Genomic DNA, 19,819 nt, shown 5'->3' with positions numbered 1-19,819 from the left:
AGAATAAAATTACATCTGACATCTCACAAGCCATGTGTCCTCTTAGTTGCTTTTTACACTAATTGCTGTAGGTAGAGGCCAGAGTGCCTGAGTTTCAAGGAGTCTTTGGCCTTCCGCAGGCCAGATTTCCCACACGTGGCGTGGCCTCACGTTCCATGCACCATCCCAGCAGCATCCTTAGGTGCCGACAGTCAGCAGAACGGAGCCCTGTTGTCTTGTTGTAAATTCTGTAACCGGGAGGTATTCAGGGCTTGCCTTCAAGTTTAAGAAACTAAGCATGTATTTTCTCATTAAAATATAGTTTAAAAATTATGGAAGGAGGGGCCTTTTCTGTTAGGATGCTTGGCTGTATATACATAATCGTAATCGTTTTTTTCCATGTGACCTCCACTGAGACATTAGGAGGTACTGTGAAAAATATTGAAATGTTCATTTTTGCTTTCCAATACTAAACAAAGGCTCTTTATGTTATGAATGGAAGATATATCTGAAAATGTAATACCTAAAATTGAAAATAGCACAGAACAAGTTCTGACAAAGGGTGGCCATTTTCTCTTTATATTTACCAAAATCATTTGGTCCACCAGTTTTAAATTAAATTGTCATACTTTGCTAAACTGAGGTTAATTTTTTTAATTCAGGAAGTTAAATGAAGCTCTATAATAAAAGCAAACAAAAGTAATACATGTTCATTGTAGAACAGTTAGAGGATGCAGAAAAGTATAAAGAAAACATTTACCTATAGCCCATCATTGAGAAAAACCACTGTAAACATTTTGGCATACTACCTTCTCATCTTTTTTACATGTTCTGTTGTCTTTTCTTTTTTTGTGGGTTTTTTGTTTTGTTTTGTTTTGTTGTTGTTTTTGTCTGTTGTCTTTTAAATTCTGAAATTCAAGTGTTGTTGCTAACACTGTTTCCATTTTTCAGGTATCATCGTAGTGTAGAATGGGCCACAGAGCTCATGCGAAGACAGGGGAAGGACGAGAGTACAGTGCACAGAATCCTTGAAGATTACACAAAACCACTTGAGCATCCTTGCCTAGAACAGAATGAAGATGTTTCATCGCATGATGAGCTGAACTCTGAAATGGTTTCCAAAATAGAAGCCACAGCAGATAGAACGAAACTTTCTGTGATGAACGGAGACTTGGGAAAGTCAGATGATATGGAGGATCCCAGCAGGCCATCAGACTGCCTGCAGGACGGCTCTGGGCATGACCCACTGACTGCAAACGGCTTCGATAAACACTTATTGGAGGTCACTGCACCTCTGTCCCAAGTCCATTGTAGCCAAAAAGATGTTCTCTCCCAGTGTGGTGCTCAGGACAGCGGCCAACGAGTGGGTCTCCTCTGTGCCAGAGAGGGAGGACCTGCTGATGAGTACGTGCTGGTGGAGGAAGCCGCATGTGATGTGAGCGAGAAGGAAGATGCCCCAACTGAGAAAGTAAGTAGAAGAAAATAAATCACTTCTTCCAAAGCCGTTTGTTTCTGGCCAATAGAAAGTGTTGGCTGATTGGATGTCCCTTACTTGGAACTGGTAGCAGTCCCATATAAGCACCCAGCTGATGTGAGAGGCAGTCAGGACATCATACTGCAGACACTCCACGGGAGCCAGCAGGCACTGGGTCCTGCCCTGGTGGCTCAGTAGTTGTGAGGGCTGTTTCAACTAAAACCTTAAAGTTTGTGAATAACTTAACTTTCTAATAAATTAAAGCAGGTCCAATAATCCTATCTTGTTAGGGAGAAAAAGAAATGCAGTGGTGATTGCACATAGTCTTGAGTACAGCCGAGGGGTGGGTCTCAGTGTGGAAGTTAGCCGTCACCAGGCAAGCATGGGAAACAGGTTACCAGGCACTTCTTTAAGGGACACTCTGTCAGAGTTGCCCTAGAATTACCTGTAATAGCTAAACATGAGAAACAATCTAATCGTTAAGGAGTATGTGAAACACCCACTTGAAGAAATATTAGCTAGCCTTTCGAGTGAGGTTTATGGCTCATTAAGAACCTAGGCACATGCTTACGAGGTACAATGAAAAAAAGCAGCACATAAAATCAACCAACAAAATGATCACTACGGGAAATACTTATGGGGCACAAAGAAAGGAAATAAAATGTTAAAGTAGAGAAACAAAACTTTTCCACATCCTATATAATAAAAGGCTAATATGCAAATCGACCGAATGGCAGAACGACCGGTTGCTATGATGTGCACTGACCACCAGGGGGCAGATGGTCAACATAGGAGCTGCCCCCTGGTGGTCAGTGCGCTTCCCACATGGGGAGCACTGCTCAGCCGGCTCATGGCTGGCGAGCACAGCGGCAGTGGCAGGAGCCTCTCCCACCTGTGGTAAGGAGCGAGAGGTCCTGGACTGCGAGAGGGATGTCTGACTGCCAGCTTAGGCTCGATTCCCAGGGGGATCAGGCCTAAGCCGGAAGCAGACATCCCCCAAGGGGTCCCGGACTGCGAGAGGGTGCAGGCCAGGTTGAGGGTCCCCCGCCCCCCCCCGCCCCCCTCCCCAGTGCATGAATGTCATGCACCAGGCCTCTAGTAAGTAATAAAAACTTACTTTTTAACAGTATGGATCCAACAAATGTGAATCTGGGAAATTTATAGGAAAGTTGTTCATTTTAAAATGCAGTCTCCCTTGTATAAAATGTAGTGCTTCCATTTGTGCTGTATGTATTATCTTCCTTTCTTTTCAGTCGGCACAGAAGAAGAGACTAATCTGCAGAAGAAATCCATATAGGATCTTTGAGTATTTGCAGCTCAGCCTAGAGGAGGTATGTGCCCAGCCTGTTTCCTTTCCAGCTACTGGTCTCTGGGACTGGGCAACACTGTAGATCAGGGGTCCTCAAACTTTTTAAACAGGGGGCCAGTTCACTGTCCCTCAGACCGTGGGAGGGCCGGACTATAGTTTAAAAAAAAACTATGAACAAATTCCTATGCACACTGCACGTACCTTATTTTGAAGTAAAAAAACAAAACGGCAAAAACACCCGCATGTGGCCCACGGGCCATAGTTTGAGGACGCCTGCTGTAGATTATAGAGTCTACCTCCAAATGCAATTCTGCATGTGATTCAGTAACTCTGGGTGTTCCCTTCTGCAGAATTACCAACACATGCTCTCTTTAAGACAGTAGCTGCTTTCTCAAAAGTTGACTTAAAAAGTGGCTTTCTAGCAACTGCATCATGTTTTTCCTCTGATTTGGAATTCTTCTAGCCTGTGTTCACATGACATTCAGTCCTTCCTTTTTTTTTAAATATATTTTTATTGATTTCAGAGAGGAAGGGAGAGGGAGAGAGAGATAAAAACATCAATGATGAGAGAGAATCATTGATCAGTTGCCTCCTGCACTGGGGATCGAGCCCACAACCCAGGCATGTGCCCTTGACCGGAATTGAACCTGGAACCCTTCAGTCCACAGACTGACACTCTATCTACCGAGCCAAACTGGTTAGTGCCAGTCCTTCCCTTTTTTGCTTACATTTGTATTGTACACAGACATGTCCTTTCTGCCCTTCAGGGTAGCACCCCTTCCTCAGTCTCATGTCCATGGGTGTGCCTCCTGTCCAGGAGCGCTCCTGCCCGTCTTGGATAGCTTCTGCAGTGCCTAGCACAGTTCTTGGCGTATTTCTAGGTGTCAGGGAGTGCTTGTTAAATGCATCCACATGGGTGATTTCATAGATGTGTGCACAATTTCATAATTGTGTCTCTGTAACCTCTTGATCTCCTGGTCTGCACGTCCTCCCTTGCAGAGAAGCCAGTGATACAAAGAACAGACTTTCAGAGCAGGAAGGGATGTTTGGAATTATTTACTTCATCTCATTTTACAAATGAGACAGTTTAGTCTACTATTGAATATACTATAGCCACTAGCTGTGTGTGGCTATTTAATTTAAACTAATTAAAATTGAACATAATTCAAAATTGTTTCTCAGTTAGTTGTGCCAACTACATTTAAAACATAACAGCCCTGTCAGTGTGCTCAGTGGTTAGAGCATTGGCCTGCGCCCTGAAAGGGTCTCGGGTTTGATTCCTGGTCAAGGGCACGTACCTGGGTTGCAGGTTCATTCCCCAACCCTGGTCAGGGCGTGATTGATTGACAACCAATCAATATGTCTCTCTTGCATTGATGTTTCTCCCTATCTCTCCCTCTCTCTGTCTTTGTCTCCCTCTCCCTCCCACTCTGTCTAAAAGCAATGGACCTGGGGAGGGAATGAGATCTGGGTAGAGGGGATCAATGGGGGAAAAAGGGGGACTTCTGTAATACTTTCAACAATAAATATGAATTAAAATATATCTGTATACATAAAAGCCTAAGCGACCATTATGACTGAACGACCAGTCTACCAGTCACTATGACACACACTGACCACCAGGGAACAGATGCTCAATGCAGGACCTGCCTCCTGGTGGTCAGTGCACTTCCACGGCCCCTCCCCCCCGGTCGGCCAACCTTCTGTGTCCCCACCCCCAGGCTGGCCAACCTCCCGTGGCTCCTCCCCCCGGATCCCAATGGGGAAGGGGGCAGCAGGCCAACCTCCCATGGTCCCTCCCCCCTGGCTGGCCAGCCCCCCGATAGGCCTCAATCGCTGGCCAGGCTGAGGGACCCCCCCCCACCCGTGCATGAATTTGTGCACCGGGCCTCTAGTATATATAAAATATAATAAAAGCAATGGAAAAATATCCTCAGGTGAGGATTAAAATAAATATCTAAATAATAAAAACATAAAAAGAAAAAACTGTAAAATAATCACAGCCACATGTGGCTAGTGGCTACTGTATTGGACAGCACTGTGGATAGGTGCTTGACCTCTGAGTCTCAGCTTTCTTCTCTAAAATGAGGGTTATATAACACCTTATTTATAAGATGGTCTAGAAATTAAATTATGCCTGTAATGGGTTCAGCACAGTGCCTGGTGTATAGTAAATGCTCAGTAAGTGTTAGTGCCTGTTATTCTTATCATTATCATCATTATTAAGTTAGTTGTAAAAGCTATTTAGTAGCTAATTGGAACTTTCTTTCACAGGTTGTTTTTTTTTTAATCCTCACCTGAGGATATGTTTTTATTGGTTTTAGAGAGAGAGAAAGGGAGAAAGAGAGAAACATCGATCAGTTGTCTCCTGTTCGTGCCCTGACTGGGGATTGAACCCATGACCCTTTGGTGCACAGGATGACACTTCAACCAGCAGACTCACGAGCCAGGGCACAATCAGCATTTTTTTTAATTTAAGTATAGTTGGTATACAACATCACATTAATAAAAATTTATTTTTTAACAGTATGAATCCAACATATGTATTTGTTCTGTATGTATTTTCTTTCTCTTCAGTTTCAGGTATGTGCAATCAATATTTTTGCAAAAATATTCACTGGGTATTTACTTTGTGCCAGGCACTGGGTTTAGTACTAATAATACAGAAGTACATAGAATATGGCTCTGGTCCTCGAGATAGCTCCATGGTAATTACAATTCTATGTGATAAGTACAGTGTGATATATATGTATTGTCCCAGTGTTGCTCCTCTTGTGTCCTTGTACCCAATGCCTGTCATCCATTAGGTGCTTAATAATTATTTGTTAAATGGATGTGTACGAGGTGTGGAATTTGCACAGAAACTGGTGGAGTCCGAAGGGACGCGTGCTAGCTGGAAAGATTTTACAGAGTTGGTGATATCTGCAGATGTTAAAGGATAAATAGGGATTGCCAGATGGACACGGGACAGCATGGGCTCTTCATGCAGCTCAGTCCCGGAAGTGAAAGCACAGCACAGGAGGGCTAGCTTGTGGGAGGCGTATCTACGAGTAGGGGTCTGACCTGGTCATGGTGGCACCGGGGAATTACAGGCAGTGCTGTAGGGGAGTGGCAGGGACCAGAGCTGGCTTCAGGAGGAGTGTGGACTGGAGGGCTGAGGCCATGAAGACCCTCTCGGCTCTGGTAGGTGGCATCAGTAGGCCTGGAGAGAGTATCAGGTGTAGAAACTGGGGTTCAACCTTGCTGTTCCAGGTGGGTGACCAGTTGATGCTATTAATGACAAAAAGCCTCCTCCCAAACACTCCCTGAAGAAAGGCAAGAATAAGAGGAGATAGCCGGTGAGACTGCTCTGCATTCTTGGAAGCTGCTTGGCTCCTGAGAACATTCCAGAGACATTGCAATAGTTTTCAGGGAGCACGTAATTAAACCTGGTTCTGCTTCTCAGTTCTGTCTGGCAGATTGCCGTTGAAAGAATCACCCGTGTTTGGCACGCCACTTGCACTGTTTAATGTATTTCCGTAAATGTCTGTCAGGAACACAAGCAGCCCTGCTGTGGTGACTCAAAGCAGTTCTTTTTAGGGGTTGAGAATGGTAATACCACAGCTGACTTAAAGATCTGCTTCTCAGAGATCTGTTACGGAGAGCTATTTTGCTGTTATATGCGACGTTAAAATAATTGTTAAACTCATCCTTCTATCTTATTAGTGTTGTCAAAGAAAAAACTTACCAGTGAGATCTCAAGGGACATTATTGCCAGTCTCCCCAGAGCTCCCCAGTGCACTGATGACTTACTTCTAAATAAAACCAACTCAACTGAAGTGAGATCCTCTCCATCTGTAATAAGTGCCTGAAATCAGTTTGCATTGATTCATGAAAGCCATTTTAGGCCGATTAAAATGAGGCATTGGTTTCATCAGTTCTTAGGGAAATGTATGTTAGCTAATAATGGAAAGTCTCTGAAGAACTTAAATTCTAACTGACACCAGGAAGGAATTTCTTGCTGGGCAAAAATTGGATGGAACTTTTCCAGCCTACAGTATCTGAATGATTGTTAGAAAGGAAGGGAAACTGCAACGAATTGAGCAGTTAGGTGTTTGCATAGCTTTTTAAATTTTTATGAGATTTAATCTCATTAAAACTTCAAGAAGGCATTATTGTTCCTATTTTATAGGGGAGGTAGTATAGTTTAAGTGAGATCTCCAAGGCCCTGGCCATTACTGAGATTCCATCCCAGATCTGTCATATCTCAAAGCTCCTCCTGTTATACCATTCTGAACCAAGAAGTGAGAAAATGAAAGGGAAAAAGGACGTGGCTGTTTGAGGAACCAACTTTGTCTTTTCCTTTGCACCTTTAGGCCATTGTTGGTGTCCATCTGAGAGAAAAAAAGTATTCTGTATCAATAAGTATTGGGCCATGGGAAGGGAAAAGGTCAAAATAAGATTGAGGACACCTGGGAAGGCTGTCACCAGTAGCTGAAAGGAGAACGATAACCTGGTGTCCACACTGAGCACTCTGGAGAAAGGAGCTGAGGGCCTGGCCTGCTCTAGGTGGCTCTAGGCCTAAACCAAGGACAGGATCCAGGGACCTGCTTCTGTATTCTTCCAGCACAGGCATTGAGCACCAATAGTGTACTAGACCCCTTTCTAGACCGTTCTGCTCTCACAGAATTTGCATTCTGTTTGTAGAGACACATATAAGAAGGATATTTTCAGACAAAAATAAGTGCTCTTTTGAAGAAGACAGTCAGTATGGGGGTTACTTAAACCGTGTGGCTGGGGAGTGACCTTTGAGTCTGGGGCAGATTATGCCAGATGTGGGAATAGCAATTACAGAGGCAAAAATGAGCTTAATGTGTTTAGGGGACAAGTGAAGCCAAGAAGGCTAGAGAGACTGGTGATCAGACATAGAACTGCTGCAGATGGTGGGAAGCAGGAATGCAATAAAGGCCCTGGCTGATGTTGCTCAGTGGTTAGAGCGTTGTCCCGTAGGTTCAATTCCGGTCAAAGTCAAGAGCACGCACATACTCGGTTGCAGGTTTGTTCTGGGCCCCAGTTGAGGCATGTGCAAGATTGATGTATCTTTCTCACATCAATGTCTCTCCCTCTCTCTTCCTCCTTCCCCCCCCCCCCCCACCCCCAAACTTCCACTCTCTAAAAAAATCAATGGAAAAAATATCATAGGGTGAGGATTAACAAAACAAACAAACAAACAAAAGAATGCAATAAAGCCCTTTGGAGGGTTTTAGTCATGGGGGCCACATCTTCACGTTTTTTTGTTTTGCTTTATTTTTTTCTTTTTGTTTTTTAAGGAAGGGAAAGGGAGAGAGAGATAGAAACATCAGTGATGAGAAAAAATCATTGATTGGCTGCTTCCTGCACGCCCCAGTGGGGGCTTGATCCCGAAACCCAGGCATGTGCCTCGACTGGGAATCAAGCCATAATCTCCTGATTCATAGGTTAATGCTCAACCACTGAGCCACGCCTGCTGGCCAGTCTTCACGTTTTGAGAAGATAGATGGCTCTAGCTCCTGTGGAGAGTGGGCTGTGAGGGGCGAAGTAAAAATAAAGAGGCCTTGGCAAAAGTCCGGGCAGGAGGTGGTGTCTGGACCCTGGTGATTGGGACCATGAAACCACCTTCATTTTCAGAGAATCTCTAGATTCTCTGAAGATGTAGTAGTTCTCAAGCCATTTTATTCTTTTAAAAATTATTGAGAATTCCAAGAAATGCTGTTATATGGATTATAGCTATCAACAATTACCAAGTCACCTCCTTGGTTAAATTTATTCCTAGATATTTTATTCTTTCTGATGTAATTGTAAATGGGATTTTTTTTTTTCATTTCTCTTTCTGATGGTTCTTTATTAATGTACTAGAGACCTGGTGCACAAAATTCATGCACGGGGGTGGCGGGGGGGTGTCCCTCAGCCCAGCCTGCACCCTCTCCAATCTGGGATACCTCAGGGGATGTCCGACTGCCGGTTTAGGCCCGATCCCTCACACAATCTGGGACTGCTGGCTCCTCACCACTCACCTGCCTGCCTGCCTGATTGCCCCTAACCGCTTCTGCCTGCCAGCCTGATCACCCCCTAACTGCTCCCCTGCCGGCCCGATCACCCCCAACTGCCCTCTCCTGCCAGCCCGATCATCCCCAACTGCCCTCCTCTGCCAGCCTGATCACCCCCTAACTGCTCCCGTGCCGGCCCGATCGCCCCCAACTGCCCTCCCCTGCCGGCCCAATCGCCCCCAACTGCCCTCCCCTGCAGGTCCGGTCGCCCCCAGCTGCCCTCCCCTGCTGGCCTGATGGCCCCCAACTGCCCTCCCCTGCAGGCCTGGTTGCTCCCAGCTGCCCTCCCTTGCTGGCCCGATCGCCCCCAGCTGCCCTCCCCTGCTGGCCCGCTGGCCCCCAACTGCCCTCCCCTGCCGGCCTGGTCGCCCCAGATTGCCCTCCCCTGCCGGCCTGGTCACCCCCAACTGCCCTCCCCTGCCGGCCTGATCTCGCCCCCATCTGTCCTCCCCTGCATGCCTGGTCCCCCCCAACTCCCCTCCCCTGCCGGCCTGATCACCCACAACTGCCCTCCCCTGCCGGCCATCTTGTGGCGGCCATCTTGTGACAGCCATCTTGTGACAACATGAGGGCGGGCATCTTGTGGTGGCTGCATTGTGACAATGTTGCGCGAGGGTGTTGCGCAAGGGCATGACGCTACCTAAGCTTTTACATAGGATGGAAACTCAATAGATTTCTTTCTATGTATTTTATATCTTACAACTTTGCTGAATTTATTTATTAGTTTTAATAGTTTTTTGGTGGATTCTTTAGAGTTTTCTATATATTAGACCATGTCATCTGTATATGGTGAGTTTTACCTCTTCTTTCCCAATTTAGGTGCCTTTTATTTCTTTCTCTTGCCTATTTGCTCTGGCTAGGACTTCAAGTACTATGTTGAGTAAAGGTGGCAAGAATGGGTGTTTTTCACTTATTTTAAACTAGTTTGGGACATTCATGTTTTCTTACATTTTTTTAATCTTCAAAGATTATATGATCTATTTCTGTTAAAAATATGTGACCATTCTGATGAAGATTCAAGAACATTAATTTGTATTTGAGGTGAAAACAAGTCAATCTGTAAAATAATTTCTCAGCAGTTGAAATAGTTTCTAATGAGCATTTTCTGCTTGCTCTGTTTTAGGCCTTCTTCCTGGTCTATGCTCTGGGATGTCTAAGTATTTACTATGAAAAGGTAAGTTGTTTTATTTGTATGTAATACACTTTAAACTTTCCTGATATTAAAAGTAGGTTGTAGTAATTTCAATTGCTTCCCTAAATAAAATAGGAAGTGACTTCTTCTCGAAGTTCAGCTTTGGGTCCTGATTTGGAACTGTTCAGGCAAAAGCCAGCTTTGACCCTTTTAGGTTGAATTTTATTCCCAGAGGTTAGGAGAAAAGCAATATCTTACATAATGACCAGGAAATCTGTGTCAGGACAGTACTACAAAATTAACAACAAAAGTAAAAGCTACCAGTGTTTAACACTACTTCAGGCTGTGTGTTTGGTGCTTTACATACAATATTTCTAATCCTTACTTCCATCTGGTAAGGATTTTATAGATAAGGTGACTGAAGCTCAGAGAAATTAAATAACTCCCCCAAGGTCAGGGTGGCTCCAAAGCACATGATTTTGCACAGTAGCCTGCTTCCCTTAGAAGAAAGGTCATCCCATACGAAGTTGATACCATTGCTTGCCTTCTAGTAAAGGAAGTGGAGGGCTGAGTACACATATGAGAGGGAGACTTTCCCCTGTACACTTTTTTTTTTTTTAAGAATAGTTTTTTATAGAGAGAGGAGGGAGAGATAGAGAGAGAGAGAGAAACATTGATGTCAGAGGAAACATCAGTCAGCTGCCACCTTCATGCCTCCTACTGGGGATCAAGCCCGCAAACCAGGCATGTGCTCTTAATGGGAATTGAACCATTAACCTTTCAGTGCACAGGACAACACCCAACCAACTGAGCCACACTGGTCAGGGCTCCACTGTTCACTTTTTGTACTTTTTGAATTCTGAACCATGTGATTATAATACATATTCAAACTGATTCAAATGAAATTTAAATTAAAAAGAAAAATGTAAGCAGAACAGTAAATAAACTAGAGAAAGCATATTTCATTCTGTTCTTGGAAGTACATAATTTTATCACTCATCAGATTCTAATTATATAAATCTTTTTCACAAGTATTCCATGGGTTTGAAAATGGGTGGCTGATGGGTGACTCATTTTTCCAGATGGTGGCCATTCTTAGCCCACCCTGCCTCCTCTCCTGGGCTTCAGCTGAAATTTGTCAGAATATTTCAGCTGCTACATAGAACCCTCAACATCTGAAACATGGTGGGCTATCCAATTGGAAGTTCAGCCTTCTCTACAAGACTTGCTTCTCAGAGGAGGGGTTGAGTGTTTCCTCGCAGTGGGATTTGAAGGCCACACACATATGGAGCTTCCACCTTACTAACAACTCCAAAAAAGTAAAAGAAAAACCACAACTCTAACTCATACTTATGGCATTAAAATCTTCATCTGAGCCAACTGAGCAAATCTTTTCGAGTGACTGCACCTTAAACCAACTGAAGAATTGACCATTTTACTAAGCACTGAAATGAAGCAGAAAACTTCCCCAACTTATCTGGTTTTCATTGTTGTATTTTTTTGTATTGATACATCAGAATGTTCTCTGAACCGAACATTCTCAGTCTCTTCGAGTCCTACATTAGAAACAAAGTCCCCTTATAAGTAGTGGATTATTAATTTGTGCTATCAGATAACAAATTCTCTAGTTTCAAAAACTAAATGGAGCATTCTTTTAAAGCTTTTACAAAATTATTTGTGGCTTTTCTGCGCATGGCCTGACATATAGTGGTAGTAGCTGCTCTTTAGGGTCTTTTGGAACATGCTGCCTTGTGGACTTGTTACATTTGAGCCCCCAGCTCAAATGTACTCGTTCCTCTGCCTGAAATGTTCTTCCCCAGCCACCACCACCCCCTTCCAGGCCCTCCACCACCCCCCTTTCACTCAGATGTCACTGTCTCAGCCAGCCTCTCCCGGGTCCTTTAGAGCAGTGCTGTCCACTGGAAATGCAATGGGAGCCTCAGACAGGAGCCACGTGTGTAATCTAAAATTTTATGTAGCCACATTAAAAAGTTTTTTTTAAGGTGAAATTAATTTATAATATATAGTTTATGTAACCCAACATGTCCAAAATTATGGAGATAGTTTTTATACTAAGCTTTTGAAATTTTATGTGTATTTTACATTTGCAGCACATCTCAGTTCAGGCACCTCATTGGACAGCACATGTCTAGCTCTTCTAGTTAAGTCCCTCTGTTCTGGGTACCGTGTTTGTTGTTGTTAATCCTGAAAAGATACTTTTTCCATTGATTTTTAGCGAGAGTGGTAGGGGGAGGAAGAGAGAGAGACATCAATGTGAGAGAGGCGCATCGATTGGTTGCCTCTCACATACACCCCAACTGGGACTGGGGAACGAACCTGCAACCCAGGTATGTGCCCTTGACTGGGAATCGAACCTTGACCCTTTGGTGTTCGGGCTGACGCTCTAACCATTTGGCCACATCAGCCAGGGCGGTACCATGTTTGTTTTATTCACTGCTCCAGCTTCACACTTACAGACGTTGATTCACTAGAATGATGAGTGAGTACATACATAATAATGCCTATTTTTGTTCAATAACTTTAGGAGCCTTTAACGATTCTGAAACTCTGGAAAGTTTTCACGGTAGTTCAGCCCACATTCAGGACTACCTATATGGCGTACCATTACTTCCGAAGCAAGGGCTGGGTGCCCAAAGTGGGACTTAAGTACGGAACAGATTTACGTAAGTAATTTATGGCTTGGTAGGTGTGAGAACTAGGGTTTGCATCAGATCCTAGGATGAAAATCAGATTTGGTTATATGTGCTGTTGCTCTTTTCTAAGAGGTTCTTCCTTCTGGCTTAAATAAGAATATTGGATATTTGGATTGTGTTTAGGATATGTCCAGAGTGAGTGAAAGGGCAATCTAGGAGAAAAGCCCAGGAGTAGAAGCTTGCAGACCCAAGTCAGGTTTCTCCTCTTGTCTGCTCTATAATCTACAGCACCCCCATATCCCTACCCTCACCTCTCATTAGCCATGTGGTCATGTTATATAGGGCAATCCCTTGTCCTCTGGGCCACAATTGCCTCATCTGGCAAATGAGAATAGTCATCCTCCTATATAATAAAGAGGTAATATGCAAATTGACCCTCTTGCCCTCACAAGGTGGCTGCCTATGACCAGGCCAGCAGGGGGGGTTAGTGAGGGATGACCAAACAACTGAACAAGCAGGCTGTGTAGGGCGACCAGGCCGGCAGGGGGTTAGTGTGGGACGACCAAACGACTGAACAGCAGACTGCGTGGGGTGACCAGGCCGGCAGGTGGGGGGACAGTTGGGGGCGACCAGGCCAGCAGGGGCGGGGCAGTTAGGGGCGACCAGGCAGGCAGGCAGGTGAGCGATTAGGAGCTAGCGGTCCAGGATTGTGAGGGGATGTCTGACTGCCGGTTTAGGCCCGATCCTGGCAGGCAGACATCCCCTAAACCAGCAGTCGGACATCCCCCAAGGGGTCCCGGATTAGAGAGGGTGCAGGCTGGGCTGAGGGGACACACACACCCTCTCCCCCCCCGTGCACGAATTTTGTGCACCGGACCTCTAGTTATATTAATAACTACAGCTCTCATTTATTAATCATTTAGTACATGCCAAGCATTGTTCTAAGTGTTTTACATTCATTAGCTCATTTAATGCTTGCAGCAGTCCTGGGCAATGGATACTTGTTAACCTCATTTTTCTGAGAAGGAGACTGCAGTTTTGGGAGAATGGGTCATTTGCCCCTAACAGTTTTCAGGGCTAGTAACTTATAGAGCTGGACTTTTAATGTTGGAGCCCAGACTCTGAGAAACTTCTACGTAGTTCTTCCTCCACTGATCTTTACTTGAAGTGAGGAGTCTGAGCCATGTAAGCCCTTCATGCAACAGAGAATTGCTGAAGGTCTCCTGTGGGCCAGGAATACAGAAGTGAACAAGACAAGCACAAAGCTGCCTTGATGGGACAACTTACTTTTTGGTGGGGGATGACAAACAAGCAAACAGAGACATAATGCATTTGCAGGTGCTGATCAGGATTGTAATGAAACAGAGCAGAGTAAAGGACCCTGGTAAAGGTGGTCAGGAAAGCTCTGAAATATGTGACCACAGCGAGAGCCGTTCACTTGAGAATTGGGGGAAGAACATGCTAGGTAAAGTGAACAGTAAGTGAAGAGGCCCGGAGGCAGGAACAGCGTGGCAGGCCTCAGGAACACAGGAGTACTGTGTAAGTTAGAGGTCCAGGGAGAGTGAGCGTTAGGCTGGGGCCGGCTCACGTAGGGGCCTGGCAGAGACTTTGGATGTTACTCTGCTGATTGGACATCTTGGGAGATTTAGAGCAAGTGAGTGACTTAAATTTAGTGACTTCATATAACAGGATCCTCTATCTCGTCTCTTACTAAAAGATTGCAGGAGAGCAAAAATGGAAGCAGAGTGACTTAGTTAGGGTAGCTGAGCCCAGCCAGCCCTGCAGATGGAATGGATGTGAGATTTGCGGGTAAGAGAGGAATCAGGGATAATGCCTAGGTATTTGGCTTAATATTTTGGACACATTAAGTAAGCCCCCTGGAGATATTGGGAAGACAGGCCAGATACTTGAGAGGCCTTCTAAGAAGTCCTGGCCCTTGAGGTCTTTTGAGCTCTGTCACATACTTGTTCCATATGCTTTAGAGCCTTTTAAGTACCCAAAGAAAGCCAGTTCAATCTTTGAAATATTTAAGTGCTCTAAAGTTGAGTGTGCTTAACCTAGACTCAGAGAATGGTCTTCAGGGGCTGGAAGGTACCTCCTGAAATTTTACTCAAAATCCCATATTGCTAAGATAAATGGTTTATTTTGTTTCTTCCATGCCTGGATTTCAGATACAGATATCCTAACTCAGAGTTACCACACAAATGTTCAGGATTAGCTTGAGATTAGTTTGCTAGGTTTTCAGATAATTGTGTTGGCTACAGGTCACGTTGCTTAAATAAGTGATGTGCCCGTTTCATTTTTCTTCGTTGGCTTCCTGCCCTGTTCTCCTTTTCATTCTCCTGTAAGAGTAGCCACTCAGGCCCTGGTCGGTGTGGCTCAATTGATTGGAGCATCGTCCCGTACACTGAAAGGTCACAGGGTTGATCCCTGATCAGGGTGGGTACAGGAGGCAACTGATCCAAGTTTCTCTCTCCTATCGATGTTTTTCTTTCTCCCCCTCTCCCTTTCTCTCTCTCTTAAATCAATAAAAATATATCCTAGGATTAAAAAAGAAGAAGAAGAAAAACAAAAAGAATAGCCACTCAGTGCAAATGCTTGGCAGGTCTTCTCCAACTTTCTTAATTTATGGGTGAAATTTGAGTAGAATTTTCCAGTGGATAAGGCTACAGTGATGCATTAAGAGGTGGCATGGGGTGATGGAAAGAGCACTCTTTGGGGTCACAGCTGGCTTTCTTCATCTCTCCAAGCTTTCGTTTGCTCTTCATATAACATGGGTAACAGTACCTGCTTTGTAAAACATCTTTTTTTTTTTTTTCTCAGAGAGAGGAAGGGAGAGGGGAGAGATAGAAACATCAGTGATAAGAGGGAATCATTCATTGGCTGTCTCCTGCATGCCCCCTACTGGGGATCGTGCTTAAAACCTGGGCATGTGCCCTGTCTGGGAATCAAACCTTGACCTCCTGGTTCATTGGTCGGCACAACCACTGGGCAACACCGGCCGGGCAAGAACTTTCCTAATTTAAAAATAAACTGCCTTATAAGGATGAATGAAAGAACGGACAAGCAGGCAGATTTTTCTAAAAGAAAAGAAAAGAAATCAATCAACTGCTATTTCCCAACTCCCCGGAGGCCTTTGCCACAGCTGGGGCCTATCATGCACTTGGAGCTGCCTGTATAATTAATGTGAGAGCAGGCCTCTGGCCCAGCAGCCACACGAAGGGTGTCTTCCCAGTTCCTGCTTTAGCAAGGGTTCACCAGCAGTGCTAGCCTGGATGGGAGGAACGCTTCCTAAACTGTACCCCTTCTCCAGGCACAGCTGCTCATGCCTGGTTTTTAACAATATTAGTTTAGTTTTGAAGGCTAGTGACCTAATACATGTACCTCAGAACTGCCATCCCGGGTTAAATCCAGGACATTCTTTTAACAGTTGTTTCTGCTTACAGAGCTAATGACTCATGACAGAGGGCCGTTATGAAATTCACATCTTATCAGGGAAACTCTTCCTTGAATAAATCTTGTCAATCAAACTTCATTCCAGAAGCAGTATTTGGAACAAGTGATAGGGATCTCAAATCAAGTGCAGCTGCGGAGCTAGTTGACCTTGGTCACCCAGGGCTGAAAAGGAGACGGGAAGCCAGGGGGGCCTCTCTTTACATTCCCACCCAGAAGCTCCCGTGGTGCTGGCTCCTTTGACCAAAGCTTGCCTCGGTGCTTTTCTGCTCTCGTCTAATTTAATCTTTCTACTCCTGTGAGGGGTGGTGTTCGCCTCCCTCCAAAGGGCTCCCAGGACCTTGTGGCAGAGTCCCTGGCCCCATGCTTTCAGCAGCCGCTCCTGACCACCACAGACTGAATTACCAGTAGTCCCCTATTGTCCGACCTTTCGCTTTTCTCAATTTCAGTTACATGTGGTCAGTGTCTGTCTGAAAATATTAAATGGAGAATTCTAGAAATAAACAATTCATAAGTTTTAAATTGTGCATCATTATGAGTAGCATGATGAAGTTTCTTGCTGTCCCACTCCATCCTGCTCAAGACATGAGTCATCCCTTTGTCCAGTGTCTCCACATCTCCACGCTGTATATGATCCCCACCCATTAGTCACTTAGTAGCTATCTGATCAGCCGTTGGGGTATCACAGTGCTCGTGTTCAAGTAACACTTATTTTACCTTAATTATGGCCCAAAGCCATTATAATGGTTCTATTTTATTAATTACTAGAGGCCCGGTGCACGAAATTCATGCACGGGAAGGGGGTCCCCTCAGCTCAGCCTGTACTCTCTCCAATCTGGGACCCCTCAGGACCTCTGGCTCCTAACCGCTCACCCGCCTGCCAGCCTGATCCCCCTAACTGCTCTCCCCTGCTGGCCTGATCCCCCTAACTGCTCTCCCCTGACAGCCTGTTCACCTCTAACCTCCTCTGCCTTGGCCCCGCCAACATGGCTTTGTTGGGAAGGACGTCCAGAAGGACATCCATAAGGTCTTCTGGAAGATGTTCAGTCTAATTAGCATATTACCCTTTTATTAGTATAGATGCCACCTTGTCCTAAAAATGCAGGTTCCCAGGTTTTCCTATCGTGGAAGGGGATCCTGCAGTAGCATCCTGGTTCTGACCAGGGCTTATGCGCTTGTGCTTTATCTCAGCAGATGAGATTCCTAGAAGAAGACTCTTGGATGTACCTTGAACATTTCTATCGAATTTGCCAAATCATCCTCCAAAAATGTTGAACCACTTTAAACTCCCACCAGCATGTGTGTGCCCTCCGTTCCACTTTGATGCCAGTATCATTGATTTCTCCCTAGAACAGTGATGGCGAACCTATGACACGCATGTCAGCACTGACACGCGTAGCTATTTCTGATGACACGCGGCCGCTGAGGCGGCCACATGCCGAGGATGAAACATTTGCGAAATAATGTTTTTTCCTCAAAGTGACACACTACCCGAGTTATGCTCAGTTTTTTGGCGAAGTTTGACATACCAAGCTCAAAAGGTTGCCCATCACTGCCCTAGAAGCTTCCCTCCCATCAGCCAAGACTGCTTGGTACTTGAGCCAACCTCATTGTTCAGCTGGGGACTTGATTTCCCGAGATAGAATTATGGAGGAGGAAAAATAGTTTACCTCTACCTTTCTGAGTTCTTAGTGGAGGCCCTTGTAATGAAAGACAGATCACCAAGAGAAAAACAAAAGTTCATTAACTTTTTTACCTCGTGTATATGTGGGAGATCCCAGGGAAAAAAGAGTAACTCCCCAAGGTGGCTTAGAATGCAGATTTAAATACCTTCTTCCTGGGGAAAGGGGACGGGAGATGTAGGCCTCTTAGAGGAGAGTAAATGATTTTCAGGAAGGATGAATAGGGGTGGGAGGAAATAGTGTGTAACAAAGTTTGGGTGTGATGTCAACTTCTCTCCTGTCCTGTGACAGGAGTCAGTTTTCTCTGCCTGATGACACTTCTCCCATCAAGGGGACCTATTAAGCTCCTTTTGGGGGGTCCAATTTTAGGCAGATCAGGAGACTTCAGTGAAAACCTCTGCATGCATTTGCTGTTTTTCAAACATCTGCAACTCAAGATCATCAATATGTTGGGGTGGCATGTTCTCTGACCTTCAGAATAAACCCAACAAAAGCTTGTTTCCTCTCTTAGATGATTTGCCACAGTAGCATTATTCCCTGGAGACGGTATTCTGACCAGACCTTGCTGGGAGTGATCATAACGTACCCTGTGCTAGTAGAAAGGTGTGGGCCACATCACTAAATAAACCAGGGGCAGTTTTCTCATCTTGTGGGAAGAGAGATAAAGTTATGATAGTTTATCTCCCTTTCCACAGGTTTCTTGGGGGTTTGTGTCTCCGATCGGGCCCCAGCGCAGCCATGGCGGGGCTTGGGCTGCTGGGTGCCGGGCCTGCGGGTTTGTGTCTGCAATCCAGCCCCCCGCAGCCCCAGCGCAGCCATGGCGGGGCTTGGGGCTGCTGGGTGCCGGGCCTGCGGGTTTGTGTCTGCAATTCAGCCCCCCGCAGCCCCAGCGCAGCCATGGCGGGGCTTGGGGCTGCTGGGTGCCAGCCTCCTTGCGGGTTTGTGTCTCCCATCTGGCCATCTTTGTTGGATTAATTTGCATACTCCTATTGGCTGGTAGCATAGCGGAGTGATGGTCAATTTGCACTTTTCTCTTTTATTAGTGTAGAAGATTGTCGTTAATCTCTAACTGTGCCTAATTTGTACATTAAACTTGAATACAAGTATGTATGTCTAAGGAAAAACACATATAGGGGCTTGGTGCTATTCAGTTTCAGGCATCCACTGGCATCTTGGAACATGTCTTTCATGCATGGAGGAGGCACTACTGTAGTAGGGCAGACTGATCTCTGAGTGTTGTGTATGGTTTGGTGATTTCTTTTCCCCAGTTGACTTGGAATTTCTTAAAAATAGGCATGAGCCTTGTTCATACCTAGCACCAACACCTAAGTCAGTACCTGGCCAGATTAGCTCAGACACTTTGAATTACATTGACTTGACATGAATAACAAAATGTTCATCCACACCTGGCCTGTGTGGCTCAGTAGTTGGGCATCGACCCATGAACCAGGAGGTCAGGGTTCGATTCACCATCAGGGCACATGCCCAAGTTTTGGGCTCAATCCCCACTAGCAGCATGCAGGAGGCAGCTGATCAGTGATTCTCATCATTGATGTTTCTCTCCCTTCCTCTCTCTAAAATCAATAAAATATTTAAGAAATAAAAATGTTTATCTACTTTATACAAATTTCACATTCTTAGTACACTTTCAAGCGCTCACTCCAGAGAGTATAAAACAAGCAGCAAGATAAGAATCACTTTTACTTGACTTTAGAATTCATTTGTGGGGTGGGGATGGGAGGAGGGTGTTAGGGTCTTGGCAACAGATTTGCTTTACTAATTGCATTTCATTCCAGGGGGAATAACAGTTTGGATTTTAAAAATAGACTGCAGGGCATATTGCAGATTACCCACATACAGATAATTGGGTGTTTATATCTCTGTGGAGCAGAAAAAAAACTTAATAAAATAAGATTTTTATTTCATATGGCTATACATTTTCTTTCTTTTTCTTTGCAGTGCTGTATCGAAAAGGACCTCCATTTTACCATGCAAGGTTTGGAGTGATTTTTAAAAATAATTTTCTTTCTGATTTAAGAGAGGAAGAGAGAGAGAGAGAGAGAGAGAGAGA

At 44.9% G+C, this 19,819-nt stretch overlaps 1 protein-coding gene across 1 annotated transcript in view; it reads left to right on the top strand.

The window, feature by feature from the left end:
* The window catches only part of TSEN2 (tRNA splicing endonuclease subunit 2), a 39,241-nt gene that overhangs the window by 15,505 nt on the left and 3,917 nt on the right, over positions 1-19,819 (top strand). The window contains exons 6-10 of the mRNA XM_054729624.1: positions 931-1,447; positions 2,707-2,784; positions 9,951-10,001; positions 12,505-12,643; positions 19,708-19,744. Of these exons, the coding sequence (XP_054585599.1) occupies positions 931-1,447; positions 2,707-2,784; positions 9,951-10,001; positions 12,505-12,643; positions 19,708-19,744 (822 nt within the window). The remainder of the gene's footprint in view (positions 1-930; positions 1,448-2,706; positions 2,785-9,950; positions 10,002-12,504; positions 12,644-19,707; positions 19,745-19,819) is intronic.

Source organism: Eptesicus fuscus, chromosome 18 (assembly GCF_027574615.1).
Source record: "Eptesicus fuscus isolate TK198812 chromosome 18, DD_ASM_mEF_20220401, whole genome shotgun sequence".
NCBI lineage: Eukaryota > Metazoa > Chordata > Mammalia > Chiroptera > Vespertilionidae > Eptesicus > Eptesicus fuscus.
This window is presented reverse-complemented; position numbering and strand designations above follow the sequence as displayed.